The sequence below is a fragment of the Chiloscyllium plagiosum genome, unplaced genomic scaffold (genome assembly GCF_037043375.1).
Source record: "Chiloscyllium plagiosum isolate Xiang-an unplaced genomic scaffold, Cpla_swu_hap1 HiC_scaffold_27, whole genome shotgun sequence".
Lineage (NCBI taxonomy): Eukaryota > Metazoa > Chordata > Chondrichthyes > Orectolobiformes > Hemiscylliidae > Chiloscyllium > Chiloscyllium plagiosum.
Window position 1 is genome coordinate 4,640,062 of NW_028270165.1, and position 24,693 is coordinate 4,664,754.

General features: G+C 46.5%; 2 protein-coding genes and 1 long non-coding RNA gene across 3 annotated transcripts in view; all 3 read left to right on the top strand.

Moving 5' to 3' along the window:
- The first annotated feature begins 141 nt into the window (after positions 1-141).
- On the top strand, positions 142-13,570 carry LOC148142917 (uncharacterized). The gene is made up of 3 exons (XR_015751061.1): positions 142-391; positions 6,675-6,847; positions 12,177-13,570. It is a non-coding gene; the product is annotated as an uncharacterized LOC148142917 (long non-coding RNA).
- A 2,540-nt stretch (positions 13,571-16,110) lies between these two features.
- LOC148142918 (uncharacterized) overlaps positions 16,111-24,693 on the top strand; it is a 229,520-nt gene continuing 220,937 nt past the window's right edge. The window contains exon 1 of the mRNA XM_087973893.1: positions 16,111-16,176. The gene's annotated coding sequence lies outside the window, so the exon portion shown is untranslated. The remainder of the gene's footprint in view (positions 16,177-24,693) is intronic.
- LOC122548294 (uncharacterized) lies at positions 22,245-24,054 on the top strand. The gene has a single exon (XM_087973890.1). It carries the CDS (start codon positions 22,539-22,541, stop codon positions 23,673-23,675), a length of 1,137 nt encoding a protein of 378 aa, XP_087830016.1. The 5' UTR covers positions 22,245-22,538; the 3' UTR covers positions 23,676-24,054.

Sequence of the window (24,693 nt, forward strand, 5' to 3'; positions counted from 1 at the left end):
CCTCCCTCTCCCCAGCAAATGAACAGGGAGAAACTACTTGGATATAGAGTATATGTTGAAATTGCTGAATGAGGCAATACTTCCTACAGGTTAAGAGAGGGAGTGTGTGCACTTTGACTTTGAGCTGTTTTTACATAAAAAGCTACTTCTTCTACGCCTTTTTGCTGGGGGGAATCTGAAGCTGTAACAAAGTTGTGTCACAATAAAGGGTTACCTGAACTTACCGCCAGGTTCAGACTCTCATTGAAGGCTTTGAGCTTCAAATGGTTTTTGTTTTAAACCTGTTGATTTCTTTCAGCCTCCTGCACTAAGTTTCCAATGTCGTGTATCAGATGGAGCAGTGAATGAGTAGCTAGTATCGTTGGAAATTGCAAATATTTCAGGAGTGCAGGTACTGTGTCGTTTTATCGGCATTGTAAAGTTTACTGGCAGCACCAGGAGGTGTGGGCTGTGTTAATTAGAAATGATGTGGAGTTGCTGGTGTTGGACTGAGGTGGATAAAGTTAAAATCTGCACAACTCCAGGTTATAGTCCCAACAGATTTATTTGGAAGTGCTAGCTTTTGAAGCGCTGCTCCTTCATCGGGTAGCTGTTGAGCAGGATCATAAGACATAGAATTTATGGCCAAACATTACAGTGTCATGCAGTTGATAAGATTTCCTGAACCAGTCCAGTTGCAGTTCAGTCTTTCATCTTTTAGAATGGGTTGCAGGTTTCGGTTCATTAACATGTATATCCCAGAATTACTTTTAACTCACATTCTCCCGATGACTTAAGGTTTTATAAAATTAGGTGACATCTCAGCTCAGACAATGCAAGAAAGGTGTGAGGTTCAAGTCTGTCTGTCTGTGTTCTATTTCCAAAGTAGGAATTTATAAAATATTACATAGATTGACTGCCTGCAGATTGTGTTTTGCTCAAATAGCACAATGTATCTGCAAATGCAAATTCACTGCATAGGTTTGTGTGTGTGTGTGTGCGCATGAGAGAGACAGTGTGTGTGTGTTTGCATGTGCATGCTTGATAAAGTGTGTCGATGCAATGGAGTAGAAGCCTGTGAGAAGGTGTGTGCATGGATTTGAGTGTGGGAGGTGTATGTGTGTGAGAGAGGGTCTGCGTGACTGGGTGTGTATGTGTGCATGTGGGAGTGAGAGACAGTGTTAAGTGTCGTGAAGGTCCCGGTTGAGACCGTCCTCATGGGTTCCAAACTTGCCTATCGGCCTCTGCTTGGTCAGTAGAAACAATTAATCAGTTACTGGGTGGCATGGTGGCTCGGTGGTTAACAGTGCTGCCTCGCAGCACCAGGGATCTGGGTTCGATTCCCACCTTGGGCAACTGTCTATGTGGAGTTGGCACATTCTCCCCAATGCTTGCACGGGTTTCCTCTGGGTGCTCCAGTTTCCTCCCACAATCCAAAAGATGTGCAGGTCAGGTGAATTGGCCATGCTAAATTCCACATAGTGTTGGGTGCATTAGTCAGGGGTAAATATAGGGAGGGGAATGGGTCTGAGTGGATTACTCTTTGGAAGGTCAGTGTGGACATTTTGGGCCAAAGGGCCAGTTTCCATACTGTAGGGAATCAAATCTAATCTACACGTACACACATTGGAGCGGGCAGGGTGAGACTTGTCTTTCACTTTGTAGAAGGTGGGAGGTTCTGGATGCTGTGATTCAGGGTAAACACACGCTGGAAGACCTTTGGCTCAGAGAGATGGAGTTGGAAGCCAGGCTGCAGACATGTCATGGGGAAAGTTAACCGGACACTTTATTCCAGAAGATGGTCATTCCCCTCTGGACAGAGCCTTCTGATTAGGTCATTGGACAGGGTCAGAAGGGTGAGAGTGTGAATCACAGGTAAAGGGGATCTGAAATTGGGCAGCAGGGAGGAGTTAACTGGCTGAGGGGTGGGGGGCGCTGGGGGTAAGGGGCAGAATATTGACAGGTGATTGTCGTCTTTCTCTGCAGTTAGCAGCAGGAGGCCAGGTGGCATCAGTGTCTGTCTGGCACCAGGTTCAGGAACTGACGTGCTCAGGACAGGAGAAGTAGGAAAGGGAGGCTGCAGTGGGTGTGACAAATCTCAGGAGGGGAGAGCTTCTGCTGAGGGCGCATGAGAAGTCAGAAGCTATGAAAACAAAGCAGAACATCAAAGCTCTGGGTGGCATGGTGGCACAGTGGTTAGTACTGCTGCCTCACAGTGCTGGGTTTGATTCCAGCCTCAGGTGACTTTGGTACATTGTCCCCCTTGTGTCTACGTGGGTTTCCTTCAGGTGCTCCAGTTTCCTCCCACAGTCCAAAGATCTGCAGTTTAGGGTGGATCAGCTGTACTGAAGTGTCCAGGGATATGCATTTTCGGGTGCGTAAGCCATGGGGAACTGCAGGGTTGTACGGTAAGTGGGTTGGTCTGGTGGGATGCTGTTTGGAAGGTCAGTGTGAGGTGAATGGGCTGAATAGCCTGCAGGGATTATGTGATTCTACTGCTTTAGCCATTTGTATATTGAGAAATGATTACTGTGGTCCTGGGAAAGGTGGGATTTATAGTGTCACTGTCCTCTGTCCATTCTCTTTCTGTCTCCCTGTCCATTTTCTCTCTCTTGACACCCACCCTCAGCTCCTCCCCCCCCCCCAACCATTCTCTTTCCCCACCACCTATTATTTCTCATGCCTCCATCTCTCTTTGATCGCTGTATCAAGCCCTTCTAAGAAGAGAGAGACAGATGGAGATGACTCTACCTGGGAGATGGGGGTGCACAAGAAGTGGCTGATCTTTAACATTGAGCATAGCTACTCAGAAACAACATTAAACCATGTTCAATTCTATTTTTAAAAAAACTGCAGGCATCTTACTGAAACTTGAGTTGAAAAATGTGCAGTCTGGCCACAGTTGAGGACAGGCTGTAAGGGGTGAGTTGCCCATTCTAATATTGTCAAATTGGTTCAGACTATGAAGAAATAGAGTCATGGAGCATGGAATAAAACAGTTTGGTCTGTGCCGACCAGATATCCTAAATTAATTACTCCTATTTGCCAACACTTGGCCCAAACCCTTTAAACCTTCCTATTCGTACACCCATCCAGATGCCTTTTAAAAGTTGTAATTGTACCAGCCTCCACTCCGGTAGCTCATTCAATACATTTGCCATCCTCTACGTGAAACAAGTTACCCCTCAGGTCCCTTTTAAACCTTTCCCCAATCACCCAAAACTAATGTCCTCTCGTTCTGGCATTTCTTGAGATAAATTAAATGTCTCACGTTTTTTCTCATCCTTTGGTCCCTCATCTTTCCCCACTCAACCTAAACCTATGCCCTCCAGTTTGTGACTCCCCTAACCAAGGGAAAAGATGTACAAAAGTTGAGCAGCCAGCCAAAATGCAAAAGGAATACAATGTCGAGCCACAGGGGGGAACAAATTGTGGTTCAACTTTTTTTTGCCTCCGATTGGCATTTAGAACATAGAACAATACAGCACAGAACAGGCCCTTCGGCCTATGATGTTGTGCCGAACATTTGTCCTAGCTTAAGCACCCATCCATGTACTTATCCAATTGCCGCTTAAAGGTCACCAAAGATTCTGACTCTGCCACTCCCACAGGCAGCGCATTCCATGCCCCCACCACTCTCTGGGTAAAGAACCCACCCCTGACATCTCCCCTATACCTTCCACCCTTCACCTTAAATTAATGTCCCCTTGTAACACTCTGTTGCACCCGGGGAAAAAGTTTCTGACTGTCTACTCTATCTATTCCTCTGATCATCTTATAAACCTCTATCAAGTCACCCCTCATCCTTCGCCGTTCCAACGAGAAAAGGCCTAGCCCTCTCAACCTATCTTCGTACGACCCATTCTCCATTCCAGGCAACATCCTGGTAAATCTTCTTTGCACCCTCTCCAAAGCTTCCACATCTTTCCTAAAGTGAGGCGACCAGAACTGCATACAGTACTCCAAATGTGGCCTAACCAAAGTCCTGTACAGTTGCAACATCACTTCACGACTCTTGAATTCAGTCCCTCTGCTAATGAACGCTAATACACCAGAGGCCTTCTTACAAGCTCTATCCACCTGAGTGGCAACTTTCAAAAATCTATGAACATAGATCCCAAGATCCCTCTGTTCCTCCACCTCCACTAAGAACCCTACCGTTAACCCTGTATTCCGCATTCTTATTTGTTTTTCCAAAATGGATAACCTCACACTTGGCAGGGTTGAACTCCATCTGCCACTCCTCAGTCCAGTTCTGCATCATATCCAAGTCTCTTTGCAGCCGACAACAGCCCTCCTCACTATCCACAACTCCACCAATCTTCGTATCATCTGCAAATTTACTGACCCACCCTTCGACTCCCTCATCCAAGTCATTAATAAAAATTACAAACAGCAGAGGACCCAGAACTGATCCCTGCGGAACTCCACTTGTAACTGGGCTCCAGGCTGAATATTTGCCATCTACCACCACTCTCTGACTTCGACCGGTTAGCCAGTTTTCTATCCAATTGGCCAAATTTTCCTCTATCCCATACCTCCTGACTTTCCGCATAAGCCTACCATGGGGAACCTTATCAAATGCCTTACTAAAATCCATGTATACTACATCCACTGCTCTACCCTCATCCACATGCTTGGTCACCTCCTCAAAGAATTCAATAAGACTTGTAAGGCAAGACCTACCCTTCACAAATCCGTGCTGGCTGTCCCTGATCAAGCAGTGTCTTTCCAGATACTCATAAATCCTATCCCTCAGTACCCTTTCCATTACTTTGCCTACCACCGAAGTAAGACTAACTGGCGTGTAGTTCCCGGGGTTATCCCTATTCCCTTTTTTGAACAGGGGCACAACATTCGCCACTCTCCAGTCCCCTGGTACCACCTCCGTTGACAGTGAAGATGAAAAGATAATTGCCAATGGTACTGCAATTTCCTCTCTTGCTTCCCACATAATCCTGGGATATATCCCGTCAGGCCCCGGGGGACTTGTCTATCCTCAAGTTGTTCAAAATGTCCAACACATCTTCCTTCCTAACAAGTATCTCCTCTAGCTTACCAGTCCGTTTCACACTCTCCTCTTCAACAATACGGTCCCTCTCGTTCGTAAATACTGAAGAAAAGTACTCATTCAAGACATCTCCTATCTCTTCCGACTCAATACACAGTCTCCCACTACTGTCCTTGATCGGACCTACCCTCGTTCTCGTCATTCTCATGTTTCTCACATATGCATAAAATGCCTTTGGGTTATCCTTGATCCTATCCGCCAAAGATTTTTCATGCCCTCTCTTAGCTCTCCTAATCCCTTTCTTCAGGTCCCTTCTGGCTATCCTGTATCCCTCCACTGCTCTGTCTGAACCCTGTTTCCTCAACCTTATGTAAGCCTCCTTCTTCCTCTTTACAAGACATTCAACCTCCCTCATCAACCAAGGTTCCCTCACACGACCATCTCTTTCCTGCCTGATAGGTACATACATATCAAGGACACGTCGTATCTGTTCCTTGAAAAAGTTTCACATTTCCACGACATCCTTCCCTGACAGCCTATGCTCCCAATTTATGCTCCTCAGATCCTGTCTTACAGCATCATAATTACCCTTCCCCCAATTGTAAAACCTACCCTGTTGCACGCACCTATCTCTCTCCATAACCAAGGTCAAAGTCACAGAACTGTGGTCACCATCACCAAAATGTTCACCCACTAACAAGCCCATCACTTGTCCCGGTTCATTACCGAGTACCAAATCCAATATGGTCTCCCCTCTGGTCGGACAATCTACATACTAGTTAGAAAAGCTTCCTGGACACACTGCGCAAACACCGCCCCATCCAATCTATTTGATCTAAAGAGCTCCCAATCAATATTTGGGAAGTTGAAATCGCTCATGACTACTACCCTGTGGCTTCTGCACCTTTCCAAAATCTGTTTCCCAATCTGTTTCTCCACATCTCTGCTGCTGTTGGGGGGCCTATAGTAAACACCCAACAAGGTGACTGCACCTTTCCTATTTGTGACTTCAGCCCATACTATCTCCAAAGGCAGATCCCCCTTGAACTGCCTTTCTGCAGCCGTTATACCATTTCTAATTAGCAACGCCACCCCCCCTCCTTTTTTACCACCCTCCCTAATCTTACTGAAACATCTGTAACCAGGAACCTCCAATAACCATTCCTGTCCCTCTTCTATCCACGTTTCTGTGATGGCCACAACATCGTAGTCCCAGGTACCGATCCACGCCTTAAGTTCACCCACCTTATTTCTGATACTCCTTGCGTTGAAGTATACACATTTGAACCCATCTCTGTGTCCGCAAGTATTCCCTGTCTGTGCTTCCTTCTTCACAGCCTCCCTACATTCTTGGACATCCTGACAAACAGCTAGCCTACTTGCTGGACTACAAGTCCGGATCCCATCCCCCTGCCAAATTAGTTTAAACCTACCCCCCAGGATATTGGTGCCCTTCTGGTTCAGGTGCAACCCGTCCTGCTTGTACAGGTCCCACCTTCCCCAGAATGCGGTCCAATTGGACACTTCAAATCTGTCAGTCACGTCAGCATCTCTGAAGAGCATAATGCGCATGCCCCTCGGTGTCAGCAAGTATTGCGCATGTCCATTGGTGTCAGCAAAAGACTGTGCATGCTCCTGGTTGTACACACAAACGACTCATGACCTACATTTGATGTACCAATAGGAAACTCGGGAGGACCGGAAGGTGTCTTGTCCTCCTGCCAATCAGAGCACCGCTATTGTCTGAATGCGGAAGTTGGATAATGAGCTTCTGAAGTTGCTACTGCTGCTCCTGACTCTCTGAATGAAGATTGAGCTTTACCCCAAACTGCAACTTTCTCCCTCTGTCCAACAACTGTGAGTACAGCACTCTCTTTTCTCGCCACCTATTCCACTTTTTTTTATCATTCTGGCGTTCAATTGTTGACTTGCAACAACTGAAAGGAAAGGGAGTGAATTCAGGGAGGGGACAGAGTGTAGAAATATTGGTCGAGAGTGTGGTGCGGGAAAAGCATAGCAGGTCAGGCAGCGTCCGAGGAGCAAGAAAATCGACGTTTTTCTGCTCCTCAGATGCTGCCTGACCTGCGTGCTTTTCCAGCACCACACTCTCGACTCTAATCTCCGGCATTTGCAGTACTCACTTTTTTTGTCTCGAAATGTTGGTCCAGATTTGTGTCTCAATTGGCAAACACATGGCAAATGCATTACCACAATGTGAGAAAGCAGAAAGGAGGTGCATTGTTTTAATGGTGACATGTTGGGATATGGAGAAAGTGAGGAGTGCAGATGCTGGAGATCAGTGTTGACAAGTGTGACTCTGGAAAACAACAGCGGGTCAGACAGCATCCGAGGACCAGGAGAGTTGACGTTTTGGACACGAGCCGTTCATCAGGAACGTTATGTGGATGTACAAAGAGGTTTCAGTGTCTTTCTACACCAGTCAATACCCGTTGTCAGACAGGTGCACTAAGCAGTCAGCAGGGCAAGTGGTGTATTAGCAAGAGGAATTGAGTTCAGAAGTGGGGTGGGGCATTCCTGCGGTTAGGAGGTCATTGAATATATTCAAGGCTGAGTTCATCTGATTTTTGAACAACAATGAAGTGGATGGTTATGAGGGAACAGAAAAAATGGTTTTAAGAACAGTTACAGAATCATACAGCACAGAAACAGATACTTGATTTCATGCTGACTACATTCATAAACTAAACTAGTCCTACCTTGTTTGGCCTATATATCTCTGAACCTTTCCTATTCATAACAGCAGAAATTAAGCCATTCAGCCCACTGGGTCTGCGGTTGATAAGTGTCTCAGCCCCATTCTCCTGTTTTCTCCCTGTAACCCTCGATCCCCTTGATACTCAAGAACTGTTTCTGTCTCAGTGTTAACTATCCTCAGTTACCTGGCCTCCACAGCCTTCTTTGGCAATGAATTCCATCAGTTCACCACTCTTTGGCTAAAGAAATTTCTCCTAATCTCCATTCTGAAAGGTCTTCCCTTTACTCTAAGGCTGTGCCCTCGGCTGCTAGTCTCTCCTTCCAATGGAAACATCTTCCCAACATCAACTCGTCCAGGCCATTGAGTATTCTGTTTGTTTCAGTTAGATTCCCCTGAGTGTGACCCTGTTAATCGGCATGAACCAGACCCTTCAGGATGAGGTACAGCAGGGATTAGGTTCAGCAAAGTCAGAATGGAGGGAGTGTGTGGGATAGAGATTTTGTACTTCCAGGGAATAAGAATTACAGAGAGTTTGCTATAAATTAGAATTGATTGGATGGGGCAATGGGCCAGGGAGTGGCAGATGGAGATTAATTTAGGGAAATGTGATGTTTGCATTATGGTAAGGCAATCCAGGCAGCACAGTTAAGAGAGTGTTTCAGAACAAAGAGACCTTGGAGTGCAGGTTCATTGTTCCTTGAAAGTGCAGTCTCAGGTAGCCACAACAGTGAAGAAGGCATTTTGTATGCTTTCCTTTATTAGTCAGAGCATTGAGTATCGGAGTTGGGAGGTCATGTTGTGGCTGTACAGGACATTGGTTAGGCCAGTTTTAAAATACTGCATTCAGTTCTGGTCTCCCTGCTACAGGAAAGATGGTGTGAAACTTTGAAAGGGGTCAGAAAAGACTTGAAAGGCTATTGTCAGAGTTGGAGGGTTTGATCGACAGAGAGAGGCTGAATCGGTCAGGGATATTTTCCTGGAGCATCGGACGTTCAGGGGTGACCTTATAAATATTTATAAGGGGCATGGATAGGGTGAATGCAAAACTAGAGAGCAAATGTTTGAGGTGAGAGGGGAATGATTTAAAAGGGACATGAAGGGCAACTTGTTTCACGCGGAAAGTGGTGTATGTATTGAATGAGCTGTCACAGGAAGGGGTGGAGCCTGATACAATTACAGCATTTAAAAGGCATCTGGATGGGTACAAGAATAGGAAGCATTTAGAGGGATATGGGCCAAAAGCTGGTAAATGGGACGAGATTAAGTTAGGATATCTGGGCTGCATATATGAGTTGGACTGTTTCTGTGCTGTATGACTGTCTGGTCTTTGGTGAAACCAGAAGTGTCATTGTGAAGACTGGACTTTCAGAGCAGCCTTCAAAGATGTTTTGTCCTTACTGGGAGCAGAAGAAGTTACAATGAAATCTTTCATTTATGAGATAGCACCTGAGTGAGTGAGTACATCTGAGATTTTGTGGAAAGTGGGATTTCATTGCACTGTGGGGATGAAACCCTACCCTATCCAGTCATTTCTGCTGGTAGGTGAGACCAGACCTCAAGATTAGTTGGAGTAGATTTAGGATAGAGATGAGGAGGAACTGCTTTTCCCAGAGAATCGTGAATCTATGTAACTCTCTGCCCAGGGAAGCCGTAGAGGCAGCTTAATTGAGTATATTCAGGACCCAGTTAGATGGGTTTTTGCATGGTAAAGGTATTAAGGGTAGTTGGGACAATGCAGGGAGGAGAAGCTGGGACAATGGAGAGATCAATCATGATCTAAATGAATGGCGAAGCAGGCTCGACAGGACAAATGACCTACTCCTGCTTCTATTACTATGAAACTCTAACCCTGCATTTCCCATGGCTAACCCACCTAACCTGCACATCTCTGGATACTATGGACAATTTAGCATGGCCAATCCAAATCCAGGCCAGTGAGCAATACAGTGATGTGAAAAATGAACATCCGAGAATGACAGAAAGACATGGAGAGTAAATGTCCCAGCAATCGAAACTGGATTCTAAAGATCACAAAAACTGAAACTAAAAATGGTTTGTCTGAATGTGTGCTGCATTGCAGCAAATGCGAATGAATTGACTGCACACGTTGAAGGGAACTCCTTCAATTAAAATATGGGACTCCTTACAGAGATATGGCTCCAGGATGACAAGGATTGGATCCTCAATATTGAGGAGGTGATAAAGGTAGAGGGTGCACAGGTAATCAAAGCACTGATCACAGGGTAATCTGGTGTCAGCTCAGATTTCAGGTCCTGATTTCTCACCCTTCCTGGATTTCTGCTGATGCTTTGCCCTCTTTTTTTTTTTTAACACCTTCCGGAACAATAAGTCAATCCAGACCCACAATCTCCCAGCCTGTTAACCATCCAGACACCGAGTGTAGTCATAGCAGGGAATAAAACAAGAAATGTGAACCAAAATTAGAAATAAGTAGGTGCTTGTGCTTTATATTGTTCAATAGGAAGTAAACCAGAAATACTATTCTCCCAGGATTCCTACAGTGCCTTATTTGAGGAATTCTCTCACCCTTACATCGAGCTATTAGTACCCACTATGATTTACAACAATATTTATACCAACAGAAAAAAAAGTATCTGTTGTCAAATTGACATAGAGATATACAGCATGGAAACAGACTTTTTCTCTCTCTCATGCACACACATGCACAAGTCCATGGGGGTGAATTTGTGTTTGCAGAATGATATTTGCATATGCATTCTATTTTCCTCAAAAAATGCACAATCTGCAGGCGGTTAATGTATGTAATATTTTGTAAATTCCACATTGGAAATAGAACCAGTCTGACTCTAAACTAGGATACAGACAAATTCTGACCTTACACCTTTAATGCATTGTTTGAGCAAAGGTGTCTCCTTTTGTTATAAAGCCTTAAAGTTATCCTGGGAAGGTGCCTTACAGGAAGTTCTGGGATTTACATATTAATGATATCTGCAATCCATTGTAAAAGATGAAAGACTTAACGATCCAGATTTGTTCAATCTATCATTTCAATGCCAGGACACTGTAATGCTTTTCCAGAAATTCTGTGTCTTATGATCTTACACTCCACAGCCACCTGATGAAGGAGCAGCGCTCCAAATGCTCGTGCTTCCAAATAAACCCATTGGATGATAACCTGGTGTTATGATTTTCAACTTTGTCCAGGTAAGGTTTGATTGGCCAGGCCAAATTACCCATAGTGCCCAGGGATATGCAGGTTAGGGTGGATTGGCGGTGCTAAATTACCCACAGTGCCCAGGGATGTGCAGGTTAGATGTATTTGTCAATGGGTAAATGTCGAGCAATCGGAGTAGGGGAATGGGTGTGGTGAGGTTGCCATTTGGAGGTTGGTATGGACTTCTTAGAACAGTGAGGGTTCTCTGAAGAGAAGGGATTTTTGTTAACTGTTCAGGAAGGGGGGGGGAGGGGGGAAGCGGTGGGTGGAGTGCGGGGAGAAAGAAATTTGTTCACTTGTAGCAACTGGAGTGAACCCAGGGAGGGAGCAGACTCTGCAAACTCAGATATGTGTCTTAATTACCCGGGTAAGGAGGGTTGGAAGGATAGGGTGCTGCTGTTTCCCTAGTGCATCAGAGTGTGAGGAGTAATCTGATAGACTTTTTTAAAATCATGAGGGGCATGGATTGGGTAAATAGACGAGGTCTTTTCCTTGGGATGGGGAGTCCAGAACTCGAGGGTAATAGATTTAAGGTGAGAGCAGGGGGAGGGAGACTGCAAAGAGACCTAAGGGGCAACATTTTTACGCAGAGGATGGTGCATGTATGGAATGAGCTGCCAAAGGAAGTGGTGAAGGCTGGTACAATGACAATATTTAAAAGTCATCAGCATGAGTGTATGAAAAGGAAGGGTTCAAAGGGTTATGGACAAAGCGCTGGCAAATGGGACGAGATTAATTTTGGATATCTGGTTGGGCACAGAGGAATTTGACTGAAGTGTCTGTTTCTGTGCTGTACATCTCGATGACTCTGGCTTTCCACGAATGTTTGTCATGTCTATGTTCAGTTTCTCTCTGGTGGTGGTGTCAATGCCTTGATGGCTCATTTTGCTTTCCTGCCCACTTCCTGGGAATGTTAACCATTTTGTCTGGTTGTTCTTCAAGAAGCTGCATTGCAGATTTACCCTGAATTGAGATTTTTTTGCTTCCCAAAATCCGACCTGCTCACTCTCAGCAATATCCCAGTGTTGTGAAAGATATTAAATTTCAGGTGGAGTTATCCAAGACTCAGAGATGTCAGTCTTGACGTCTTTGCTTTTCTGCCCCTATAAGATCCTGAATCAACACCTTCAGGAGAATGAGTTAGAGCGGAGGGCGGGAGAGAGAGAGTGTGGGATAGTGCTTTCAATTTTGTGGAACAACAACACAAACAAATTGCTTGTTCTGAATTTTTATTCTGGACTGACAGTAATGAATTTTGTAATCTCTTTTGACAGAGTATTTGAAGATCTGAAGACGGAAGTTTCAAAATCAACAGATGAAGGACTTATGTCCAAAATGTCGACCCTCCTGCTCCTCAGGTGCTGCCTGACTTGCTGTGCTTTTCCAGTGCCGCACTTTTCGATACTGACTCTCCAGTGTCTGCAGTCCTCACTTTGACGTCAATGTCTGACAGTCACTCAATCCATCGGGACCACAACCATTTTTGACTGATTCTGTGAGAAGGAGCAAAAGGTTTTGGTTCCTGTTTCAGTCCGTTCTCGGCATCAGTGGGACTGGACGAGAGACCCTACTGTTGGAGTGCACGGAGTGTGGAGCCTGAAACAGTTATAAGGCCTGGGAAGAGGAATTCACAGAGGGGAGGAGCTCTACACGTGTTGTGTGCAGCTGAAGCTTTGGCCATGGAGAAACCAGAGGAATCCCGCCCCGTGGAGAAACTGTGGAAGTGTGGCGACTGTGGGAAAGGCTTCCGTTTCCCATCTGCTCTGGCGATTCATCGTCGCAGTCACACCGGGGAAAGGCCATTCCCCTGCACAGAGTGCGGGAAGGCCTTCAGCAATTCCTCCGACTTAGTGAGGCACCGGCGGGTCCACACCAGGGAGAGGCCCTTCAGCTGCCCCGAGTGTGGGAAGGCCTTCAGCAATTGCTCTGACCTGTTGAGGCACCGGCGGGTCCACACGGGGGAGCGGCCCTTCAGGTGCTCCACATGCAGGAAGGGCTTTACCCAGGCCTGCACCGTCAGGTCCACACTGGGGAGAGGCTGTTCCTCTGCACCGAGTGCGGGAAGGGCTTCAGCAATTCCTTCGCCCTGCTGACCCACCAGAGTGTCCACACAGGGGAGAGGCCATTCCCCTGCACAGAGTGCAGGAAGGCCTTCAACAGTTCCTCCGACAGGCTGAAGCACCAGCACAGAGTGCGGGAAGGCCTTCAGCAATTCCTCCGACTTAGTGAGGCACCGGTGGGTCCACACCAGGGAGAGGCCCTTCAGCTGCCCCGAGTGTGGGAAGGCCTTCAGCAATTGCTCTGACCTGTTGAGGCACCAGCGGGTCCACACAGGGGAGAGGCCGTTCACCTGCTCTGTGCGGAAAGAGCTTTAGCCGCTCCTCCCACCTGCGGAGGCACCAGAGAGTTCACATGCCATCGCAGGGGGTTTAAAGCAGTGACGGCTGAATGCCTTTATCGACTGGACTATCAACCCAGTTCCGGGAGCTGCCAAGGCTGATGGCGGAATTGGAATTCGGTTAGATTCTGAACTCCAGATTTCTAACAATGAAACAATTGTCAGGGAGGGGAGGGGGAACCCCCATCTGATTCACTCACAACCTTTTATGGGAAGGAAACTGCTGATGTAGGAACTGCAGTGGAGCAGGATCAGAAGACACATCTTTTATAGCAAAAGATCACAGTTTCATGCAACTGATAGGATATATTGAACAAACCTTGATTGCTGTTAAGTCTTTGTGGGCGGCACGGTGGCACAGTGGTTAGCACTGCTGCCTCGCAGCGCCAGAGACCCGGGTTCATTTCCCGACTCAGGCGACTGACTGTGTGGAGTTTGCACGTTCTCCCCGTGTCTGCGTGGGTTTCCTCCGGGTGCTCCGGTTTCCTCCCACAGTCCAAAGATGTGCAGGTTAGGTGAATTGGCCATACTAAATTGCCCGTAGTGTTAGGTAAGGGGTAAATGTAGGGGTATGGGTGGGTTTCGCTTCGGCGGGTCGGTGTGGACTTGTTGGGCCGAAGGGCCTGTTTCCACACTGTAATCTAATCTAATCTAATCTAATCTTCCATCTTTTAGAATGGGTTGCAGGTTTCTGTTCATTAATATGTAAATCCCAGAACTACTTTTAATTCAGGTTCTCAAATTCGGTGACAGCTCAGCTCAGACAATGCATGAAAGGTGAGAGGTTCGATCTGTCTGTATTGCAATCTTGAATCAGACTGGTTCTATTTCCAAAGTATGAGTTGACAAAATATTACATGGATTGATTGCCTTCATTAACTGCCTGCTGATTTTTCCACAAAAAACACACATTGAATCTATCTGCAAATATAACACTGCAAACGCAAATTCGTCCCATGGACTTGTATGTATGTGCGTGCATGAGAGAGTAGTGTGTGCGTGTGTGTTTTTGCATGTGTGTATGATGTTGTATGAGCCTGTGAGGGTGTGTGCAGTGGTGGGTTTGTGTGTGTCTGAGAGAGACCATGTGTGTGAGAGAGGGTCTGTGTGAGTGAGAGAGAGTGTAGAGTGTAGTGGGGTCACCCAAGGTTATCCTCATGGGTTATGAACATAGAACATAGAAGAACTTGGCCATCAACCTCTGCTCAGCCATTGGAAACAGTTTAGCAGTGACACAACACACATCGGAGAGGACAGAGTGGCACTTGTCTCGCAGAAGGTGGGAGGCTCTGGATGGTATCATCCAGGGTAAACACACGCTGGAGGACCTTCGGCTCAGATTCAGCTGGAAGCCAGGCTGCAGACACTGGTGGTAGGTGGGTGGGGGGGATCTTAACCGGACACTTTATTCTGGGAGACGGTCATTCCCCTCAGGACAGCCTTCTGATTGGGTCAGGGATTGTCTCCGTTCTCTGCAGTTGCCAGCTGGAGGCCAGATGATATTGGTGTCTGCCTGGTGCCAGGATTCAGGAACCGATAAGAAAAGGGAGAGAGAATGGATGGTGATGACTCTACCTGGGAAATAGCTTATTTTTAAAATTAAGAATAGCTAAAATGATATATTCAGAAACATTATTAAAGCATGTCTAATTTTATAAAAAAGCTGCAGACATCTTTTGAAACTCTCATTGAAATATGCGCAGTTAGGCCACAGTTGAGGACAGGCTGTCATGGGTGAATGTCGTATTCCTAGTCTTGTAAAATTGGATCAGACTATGTCGAAAAAGAATCATAGAATTGTAGAGCACAGAAACAAAGCCTTTGGTCCCGACCGACCAGATATCCTAAATTAACCTAGTCTCATTTGCCAGCACTTTGCCCATATCCCTGTAAACCTTCCTGTTCATGTCCCCATCCAGATACCTTTTAAATGTTGTAATTGTATCACTTCCTCTGGCAGCTCATTCAATTTACACACCACTCTCTGCGTGAAACAAATTGCCCCATAGGACACTTTTAAGTTTTCCCCTCTCACCCTAAACTACTTCTACTTCTGGACCTCCCCACCCCAGGGGAAATATCTTGTCTATTTACATTATCTATGCCCCTCATGATTTTATAAACCTCTATAAGGTTACCCCCTCAGCCTCCAATACTCCAGGGAAAACAGTCCCAGCCTTTTCAGCCTCTCCCTGTAGCTCCAAACCTAACAACATCCTTATAAGTCATTTCTGAATCCTTTCAAGTTTCACAACATTCTTCCCACTGAGTGATCCAATAGGCTGTGAACAATCTATTTTTGTTGGGGTGTAAGAGAGGGCATTTCTTGAGGCCAATTAACTTTCAAACTGTTTTTCTTTCTAATCCGAAGTCCCTCAAATTTTCCCCACTTACCCTAAACCTATGCCCTCTAGTTTAGGACCCCCAACCCTGGGGAAAAGATGTACAAAAGTTGAGCAGCCAAACAAATGCAAAAGGACTAAGAAGTCGAGCCACAGATGGGGCAAAGAAAGTGGCTCCAGCCTTTTTTTCTCCTATTGGCAATTGGACACTTCAAATCTGTCAGTAATACCACCTCCCAGGGTCTCCAGCGTCTCTGTGGCAGCAAGCACTGCGCATGCTCCTCGGAGTCAGCAAGAAAACTGCGCCAGCAGCTCGGTGTCCGCGCACACGGCTCGCGCCCTTCTTTTAATGGACCAATAGGAAGCACTGGAGGACCGGAAAGAGCCTGGTCCTCCTGCCAATCAGAGCGCCCCTATTGTCTGAATGCGGAAGTTGGAACATGAGCTTCGGAAGTTGGTGTTGTTGCTCCTCTCTCTCTGAATAAAGATTGAACTTCACCCTCGATTGCAACTTCCTTCCTCTGTCCAACATCTGTGAGTACGGCAATCTCTTTTCTAAATTCTGAGATTCAGTTGTTGACTTGCAGCAACTGAAAGGAAATGGGGTGAATCGGGGGTTGGGGGAACAGACACTGCAAGCGTTGGTTCAGGTCTGTGTCCTCATTGGCAAATGCATTACCACAATGTGATGATTTTGCTTTTGCTGTGGAAGAAAATGCAGAAAAAAGGTGCATTGTTTAAATGGTGATATAGTGGGATGTGGACAAAGTGAGGACTGCACATGCTAGAGATTAGAGTCGAAAGGTGTGATGCTGGAAAAGCACAGCAGGTCAGGCAGTATCCGAGGACCAGGATTGTTGGTGATTTGGACACGAGCCCTTCGTCAGGAATGATGTGTGGATGTACAAATGGGCCTCAACATCCTTCCACACCAGTCACTGCCAGTTGTCAGACTGGCAATCAGTAAGGCAAGTGGTATATTAGCAAGAGTTCAGAAGTTGGGATTGCTTTCTGTGATCAGGCAGCCATTGAATATATTCAAGCCTGCGTTCATCTGATTTCTGAACAACAAAAAAGTGGATGGTGATGGGGAAAGCAAAAATAATGATTTTAAGACTAGTACAGAACAGTTACAGAGTCATACAGCACAGAAACAGACACTTCAGTCCAACTAGTCCATGCTGAATATATTCACAAACTGAACTAGTCCCATCTAGTTTGGCCCATATCCCTCTGAACCTTTCCTACTCATGTACTTATCCAAATGTCTTTTAAATCTTGTTACTGTACCTATATCTACCACTTCCTTAGGACATTGATTCCACACACAAACTACTCTCTTTCAAAAAAAGGTGTTCCTCATATCTTTTTAAAATCTTTCTCCTCTCTCCTTAAAAGTTTGCTCCCTAATCTTGAAACCCCCATCTGAAGGAAACAGCACCAGCCACTCACCTCATTGACAACCCTCTTGGTTTTCTCAACTTCCTGTGCTCCTGTGGAAAAAGTCCCAGCCTATACACTTAGATGTAGGTATATTCATATCCAGTTATGATCTGATCAGTGCTGGTGCATGCTCAAAAGACCAAATGGCCTACTCCTGCTCCCAATTCTCTCTCACTGTGTCCAAGACAGCAAGAGACCATAAAACATAGGAGCAGAAATTAGGCCATTCAGCCCATCAGGTCTGCTCATACAACACAACCGTGGTTGATAAGTTTCTCAACCTCATTCTCCCACTTCCTCCCGGGTAACCCTTGATCCCCTTGATACTCAAGAACCTATCTATCTCAGTTTTAATTACCCTCAGTGACCTAGCCTCCACAGCCTCATGTTGCAATAAATTCCACAGATTCACCACTCTCTGGCTGAAAAGTTTCTCCCTTCTAAAAGGTCTTCCCTTTTCTAGTCTCTTTCAGGTTCTGGTCTCTCCCACCAATGGAAACATCTTCCCAATGCCCACTTTGTTTAGGCCTTTCAATGTTCTGTATGTTTCATTTATATCTCCCCTGAGTGTGAGTGTGGGCCTGTGTTATGGACTAAGCCAGACCACTCAAAACATTCTTAAGCAGGCAGCCCCAGACCATAACTTTGCAATTTGATTTGGTAAGTGTACAGTGAAAATTACCTGGAGTAAGTTGGCTCGGTTGACTACTAGATTTTAAAACAGACAAAAATTTATTCACAAAATTACACAATGAAACACAAATATCAGAATAAAGAACCCCGACAGAACTCAACCTTGCCAACTAGACTCAGTTATGCTGTTCTGAATATACACAACAGTCCCAATAAGCCAACTCCCTTTGAAAACCAGTATAAATGGAACACATGCTTATAGGTTGAAGTTGACAGGCGGAAACGAGAGAGAGTTTCCACATAGCTCCCTGTTGAACTGCCAACCAGTTCAATACTGAACTAAAACTGCTCAGCTCACTCCCCTTTCTTTATACAGGTCACTTCTAAAACATGACCAATTTGGCCTGAAGTCACACCTGTTTACATATCAACAAAAGGCCTTTCAAAATCCGTTTCATCCACGTTCAAACCAGACTGATCAGAACCCGGCCGGTTTATTACCTCTCTGAAAAAAGTCATGGACAGAGTCTCCTTGAGCCAGGGAAAAGCGTCTAATCAAAAAAGGAACTAGCTTTGTGACACCCGTTAATCAGCATGAACCAGACCCTTCAGGATGAGGTACAGCAGGGATTAGGTTCAGCAAAGTGAGATTGGAGGGAGAGTGTGTGAGATGGAGATTTTCAGCTTCCAGGGAATAAGAGAGGAAAAAGAGTTTGCTGTAAATTAGAATTGATCAGATGGACCAATGGACCGAGGAGTGGCTGATGGAGATTAATTTAGAGAAATATGAGGTGTTGCATTTTGGTCAAGTAATCCAGGCAGGACTGGCACAGTTAAGGGGAGTGTCACAGAACAGAGAGATCTTGGAGGGCAGGTTCATGGTTCCTTGAAAGTGAGTCTTAGGAGGTCATGGAGTGGCTGTACAGGACATTGGTCAGGCCACTTTTAGAATACTGTGTTCAGTTCTGGTCTCCCTGCTACAGGAAAGATGTTGTGAAACTTTGAAAGGGTTCAGAAAGGTTTTTCAAGGCTGTTGCCAGAGTTGGAGTGTTTAAGACACAGAAAGAGGTTAAATAGGCCGGTGAAAATTTTCCGTGGAGCAATGGAGGTTGAGGGGTGACCTTATAGATGTTTATAAGGGGCAGGATAGGATGAGTACCCAGGGTAGGGGAGTCCAAAACTAGACGGCATATGTTTGAGGTGAGAGGGAATGATTTAAAAGGGACCAGAGGAGCAACGTTTTCACGGAGGGTGATGGAGTCTGATCCAATTACTACAAAATTTCAAAGGCATCTGGATGGGAATAGGAAGTGGAAGAGTTTAGGGGGATATGGGCCAAATGCTGGGAAATGATTTAGATTAATTTAGGATTTCTTGTTGGCACAGATGAGTTGGGTTAAAGGGTCTGTTTCTGTGCTGTATGACTCTAATCATCTTCGGTGAAAGCAGATGTGTGGTTGTGAAGACTGGACTTTCAGAGCAGCTTTCAAAGATGTTTTGCCTTGTCTGGGAACAGAAGAAGTTGCAATTAAAACTTTTATTTGTGAGACAGCAACTGAATGAGTGAATACATCTTGGAAAGTGAGAATTCATTGAACTGTGGGGATGAAGCCCTACCCTATCCAGTCATTTCTGCTGGTAGATGAGACTCAGACTCAATAGGGGGAATAGATTTTGGACAGAGATGAGGAGGAACTGCTTTTCCTGGAGAGTAGTGAATCTATGGAATTTTCTGCCAAGGAATCAGGAGAGGCAGCTTCATTAAGTATATTCAAGACACAGTTGGATGGGGTTTTGCAATGGTAGGGGAATTAAGGGTAGTTGGGACAATGGAGGTAGGAGTAGCTGAGACGATGGATAGGTCAGTCATGAGCTTAATGAATGGCTGAGGAGGCTCGATGAGCCAATGGCCTACTCCTGCTTCTATTACTATGGAACTATAACCCTGCATTTCTCATGGCTAACCCACCGAACCTGCACATCCCTGGACACTTTGGGAAATTTAGCCTGGCCAATCCAAATCAAGGCTGGTGAGCAATGTCGTGATGTGGAAATGAACATCAGAGAATGCTAGAAAGGGACAAGGAGAGTAAATATACCAGCAATCAAAACTGGATTCTAAAGATCACAAAAATGGAAACTAAAAATGGTGTGTCTGAATGTGTGCTGCATTGTAACAAAAGCGAATGAATTGATTGCACACATTGAAGAGAATAACTATGATCTGTGACTCCTAATGGAGACATGGCTTCAGGATAACAAGGATTGGATCCTGAAAATTGAGGGGTGTAGTCAAATGGAAAGTAAGAGAATGGGAGAGGTGCTAATGAAAGCACTGATCACAGGGTAATCTGGTGTCAGCTCGGATGTCTGGTCCTGGTTTCTTTGTCCTCTGTTGATTTTCCTGTTCCAACAGAGTAAAATGTGAGTCTGCTCTCAGCTCTGCTGGATTTCTGCTGAAGCTTTCACCCCACCCCCACCCCTTTACACCTTCTGGAACAATAAAACATTGTGAATTGAGACCCAACCCACAATCTCCCAGTCTCTCAAACCAATCAGACACAAGAGTGTAGTCATAGCATGGAATCAAACAAGAAAAATGAAACAAAGTTAAATATATTGGTGCTCGTGCTTAATTAGATTAGATTCCTATAGTATGGAAACAGGCCCTTCCACCCAAAAAGTCCACACTGACCCTCCGAAGAGTAACCCACCCAGACCCATTCCTCTACATTTACCCCTATCTAATGCACCTAACATTATGGGCAATTTAGCATGACGAATTCACCTGACCTGCGCAACTTTGGACTGTGGGAGGAAACAGGAGCAGTCGGTGGAAACCCACTCAGACCCGGGGAGAATGTGCAAACTCCACACAGAATCAAACCCAGGTCCCTAGTGCTGAGGTAGCAGTACTAACCACTGAGCCACCATGCTGCCCCCAAATGTTTGTTCATTTAGGAAGTAAACCAGAAATAGAGCTTTCTCAGGATTCTTGAGGAATACTCTCTCCCTTACATCTAACTATTATCACCCAGCTATGATTTACAACAATATTTACACCAACGTAAATAAAGCATTTGTTATCAAATATACATAGAGATATACGGCACAGAAAGAGACTTTTTCTCTCCCCCATGCACACACGTAACTGACAGGAAGTTCTAGGATTTACAGATTGTTGATACCTGCAACCCATTCTAAACGATGAAAGACTTAATCCAGATCTATTCGAGATATCATTTCAGTGGCAGGACACTGTAATGTTTTTCCATGAATTCTGTGCCTTATGATCTTATTCTCCACAACCACCTGATGAAGGAGCAGCGCTGTTAACACCAGTCCTTCCAAATCAACCTGTTGGGTGTTTGATTTTTAACTTTGTCCAGGTTAGGTTGGATTGACCGAGCTAAATTACCTGTAGTGCTCAGGGATGTGCACGTTAGGTGCATTAGTCAGGGCAATAGGGGGATGGGTGTAGGTGGGTTACCCTTCTGAGGGTCGGTATGGACTCCTTGGGCCGAGTGGCCTACTTCCACACTCTGGGAATTCTCTGAAAGGAAGGGATTACCCAATTGCAAACTGCAGGGCAGCGCAGGCGCAGTGGGCGGAGCTGTTGTCGGTCTTTCCACGCCCCCTCGCTTCATCTATGACGTCATAACGCGGAAGTGGCCCTGTCCGTTTCAGAGTGAAACTCCCTCCCTCTGGGCAACTCTTCATCCTGGGAGGGAGTGGGGGTAAAATCTGTTCACTTGAAGCAACTGGAGTGATTCCAGGGAGGGGGCAGACTCTGCAAACTCAGGAATGTGTCTTAATTACCCGGGTGAGGAGGGATGGGATGGGGCTGTTTTCCCTTCCGCGCCAGAGACTGAGGGGTGACCTTATAGACTTCTAGAAAAACATGAGGGGCATGAATAGGGTAAATGTACAAGGGTTTTTCCTTGGGATGGGGGAGTCCAGAAACAGAAGGTAATAGGTTTAAGGTGGGGGGAAGATTTAAAAGGGACCTAAGGGGCAACGTTTTCATGCAGAATGTGATGTGCGTAAGGAATGAGCTGCCAGAGGAAATGGTGGATGCTGGCATCTGGATGGGTGTTTGAATAGGAAGGGTTCAGAGGGATATGGGCCAAGTACTGACAAATGGGACTAGATTGATTTTGGGTATCAGGTTGGCACGGAAGAGATTGACCGAAGGGTCTGTTTCTGTGCTGTGTATCTCTATGACTCTGGCTTACTCCTAACATATTTACAGTTTCTCTCTGGTGTCGGTGTTAATGCTTTGATGTCTCCTTTCCCCCCACTTCCTAGGGGCGTTAATGTGAGAACCGAGAGAGAGTAAGATGGTGCTTTCAATTTTGTGGAATAACTAAAGAAAAGAAAGTAGAAATGCTTGTTCTGAATTTCTACCCTGGACTGACAATGATCACTTTTGTAATCTCTTTTTACAGAGTATTTGGCGATCTGAGGACAGAAGTTTCAAATTTACAGATGAAGGGCTTATGCCTGAAACGTCGACGCTCCTGCTCCTCAGATGCTGTCTGACCAGCTGTGCTTTTCCAGCACTGACTGTCCAGTAACTGCAGTCCTCACTTTGTTTTCAATGTCTGACTGCAACAATGTTTGACTGTGATTCTGTGAGAAGGAGCAAAGCTTTTTGGTTCCTGTTTGAGTAAATTTTCAGCATCAGTGGGTCTGGGTGAGTGACCCTACTGTTGGCAGCGCACTGAGCGTGGAGCCAGAAATAGTTGTCCGGCCTGGAAAGAGGAATTCACGGTGAGGAGGGGCTCTACACGCATTTGTGTACAGCTGAAGCTTCGGCCATGGAGAAACCTGAGGAATCCCACCCCGTGGAGGAATCGTGGAAGTGTGGCGACTGCGGGAAAGGCTTCCGTGCTCCATCTGCCCTGGAGATTCATCAGCGCAGTCACACCGGAGAGAGGCCATTCATCTGCCCCAGGTGTGGGAAGGCCTTCAGCAATTCCTCCGCCCTACTGAGGCACCGATGGGTCCACACCGGGGAGAGGCCCTTCAGCTGCCCCGATTGCGGGAAGGACTTCAGCTATTCTTCTGACCTGCAGACCCACCGACGGGTCCACACGGGGGAGAGGCCATTCTCCTGCACTGTGTGTGGGAAGGCCTTCAGCACCTCCTCCACCCTACTGACCCACTGGCGGGTCCACACTGGGGAGAGACCATTCCCTTGTTCCGAGTGCAGGAAGGGATTCACTCAGGAGGGCAAGTTGCGGACGCACCAACGGGTCCACACGGGGGAGAAGCCTTTCAGCTGCCCCGAGTGTGGGAAGGCCTTCAACGATTCCTCTGCCCTTCAGACCCACAAGTGGGTCCACACACAGGAGAGGCCTTTCCCCTGCACAGAGTGCGGCAAGCTCTTCAGCAATTCCTCCTCCCTGCTGAAGCACCAGCGGGTCCACACAGGGGAGAGGCCCTTCAGCTGCCCCGAGTGTGGGAAAAGCTTTACCCAGGCGTCGGTCCTGCTGATCCACCAGCGGATCCACATAGGTGAGAAGCCTTTATGCTGCCCTGAGTGTGGGAAGGGATTCACTCAGAAGGCCAACTTGCGCACGCACCAGCGGGTCCACACCGGGGAGAAGCCCTTCATCTGTCCCAAGTGTGGGAATGCCTTCAGCGATTCCTCCACCCTACTGAAACACCAGCGGGTTCACACGGGGAAGAGGCCATTCCCCTGCCCCAAGTGTGGGAAGGCCTTCAGCAATTCCTCTGACCTGCTGAAGCACCAGCGGGTCCACACGGGGGAGAGGCCCTTCGGCTGTCCCGAATGTGAGAAGGCCTTCAGCAATTCCTCCGCCCTGGTGAAGCATCGGCGGGTCCACACGGGGGAGAGGCCCTTCAGCTGTCCCGAATGTGGGAAGGGCTTTACCCGGGCAGCCACCCTGCGGAGGCACCAAGGAGTTCACGTGCCATCGCAGGGGGATTGAAGGAGCGACTGTCGAGTGCCATTATGGACTGGGCTACCAACCCAGTTCTGGAACTCCCAGGTTTGAATCCCACCGCAGCAGATGGCGGATTTGGAATTCGGTCAGAAATCTGGAGGTCAGAATCTAACAATGAAACCATCGGGTGGGGTGGGGGGGAAGCCCCATTCTGATTCAGTCACGTCCTTTTTAGGGAAGGAAACTGCTGTTGTGGCAAAGAATTCACTCAGTCGTCCCAGCTGCATCCTTTACCCGGTCTGGCCTACACGTGACTGCAGACCGACAGCAGTGTAGTTGACTCCATCTGCTTCCCCCCACTTCTTTCCCTCCCGGCAGATGGGCGGGGAGAGACTTACTTGGATACAGGGTCTGGGTTGAAATTGCTGAGAAAAGCAATACTTCCTCCAGGTTCAGGCTGTGCCAAGGATCCAATTACAAAGGGACAAGTCAGTGGTGACCAGTAGTAAAGAAAGTGGGGTGGTGGTGGTGGGGTGCTTTGACCTTGAGCTGTTTAAAAAGCAGCTACTTTTTCAACACCTTTTTGCTGAGGTGATCTGGAGCTGTCACAAAGTTGGGTCACAATAAAGGTAACCTGAACTTACTGCTGGGCTCAGACTTTGAAAGCTTTGAGCTCCAACAGGTTTTTGTTTTAAAGCTGCTCATTTCTTTCAGCCTCCTGCACTAAGTTTCCAATGTCGTGTGTCAGATGGAGCAGGAAATGAGTATCGTTAGAAATTGTAAATTTTTCAGGAGTGTAGAGTGCGTCGTTTCATCGGCATTGTAAAGCTTACTGGCAGCACCAAGGTGTGGGCTGTGTTCGCGAGATATGATGTGGAGATGCCAGCATTGGACTGGGGGGGATAAAGTTAAAAATCACACAACACCAGGTTATAGTCCAACTGGTTTCTTTGGAAGCACTAACTTTCGGAGCGCTGCTCCTTCATCAGGTAGCTGTGGAGCAGGATCATAAGACACATATTTTATTGCAAAAATCACAGTGTCATGCAACTAATAGGATATA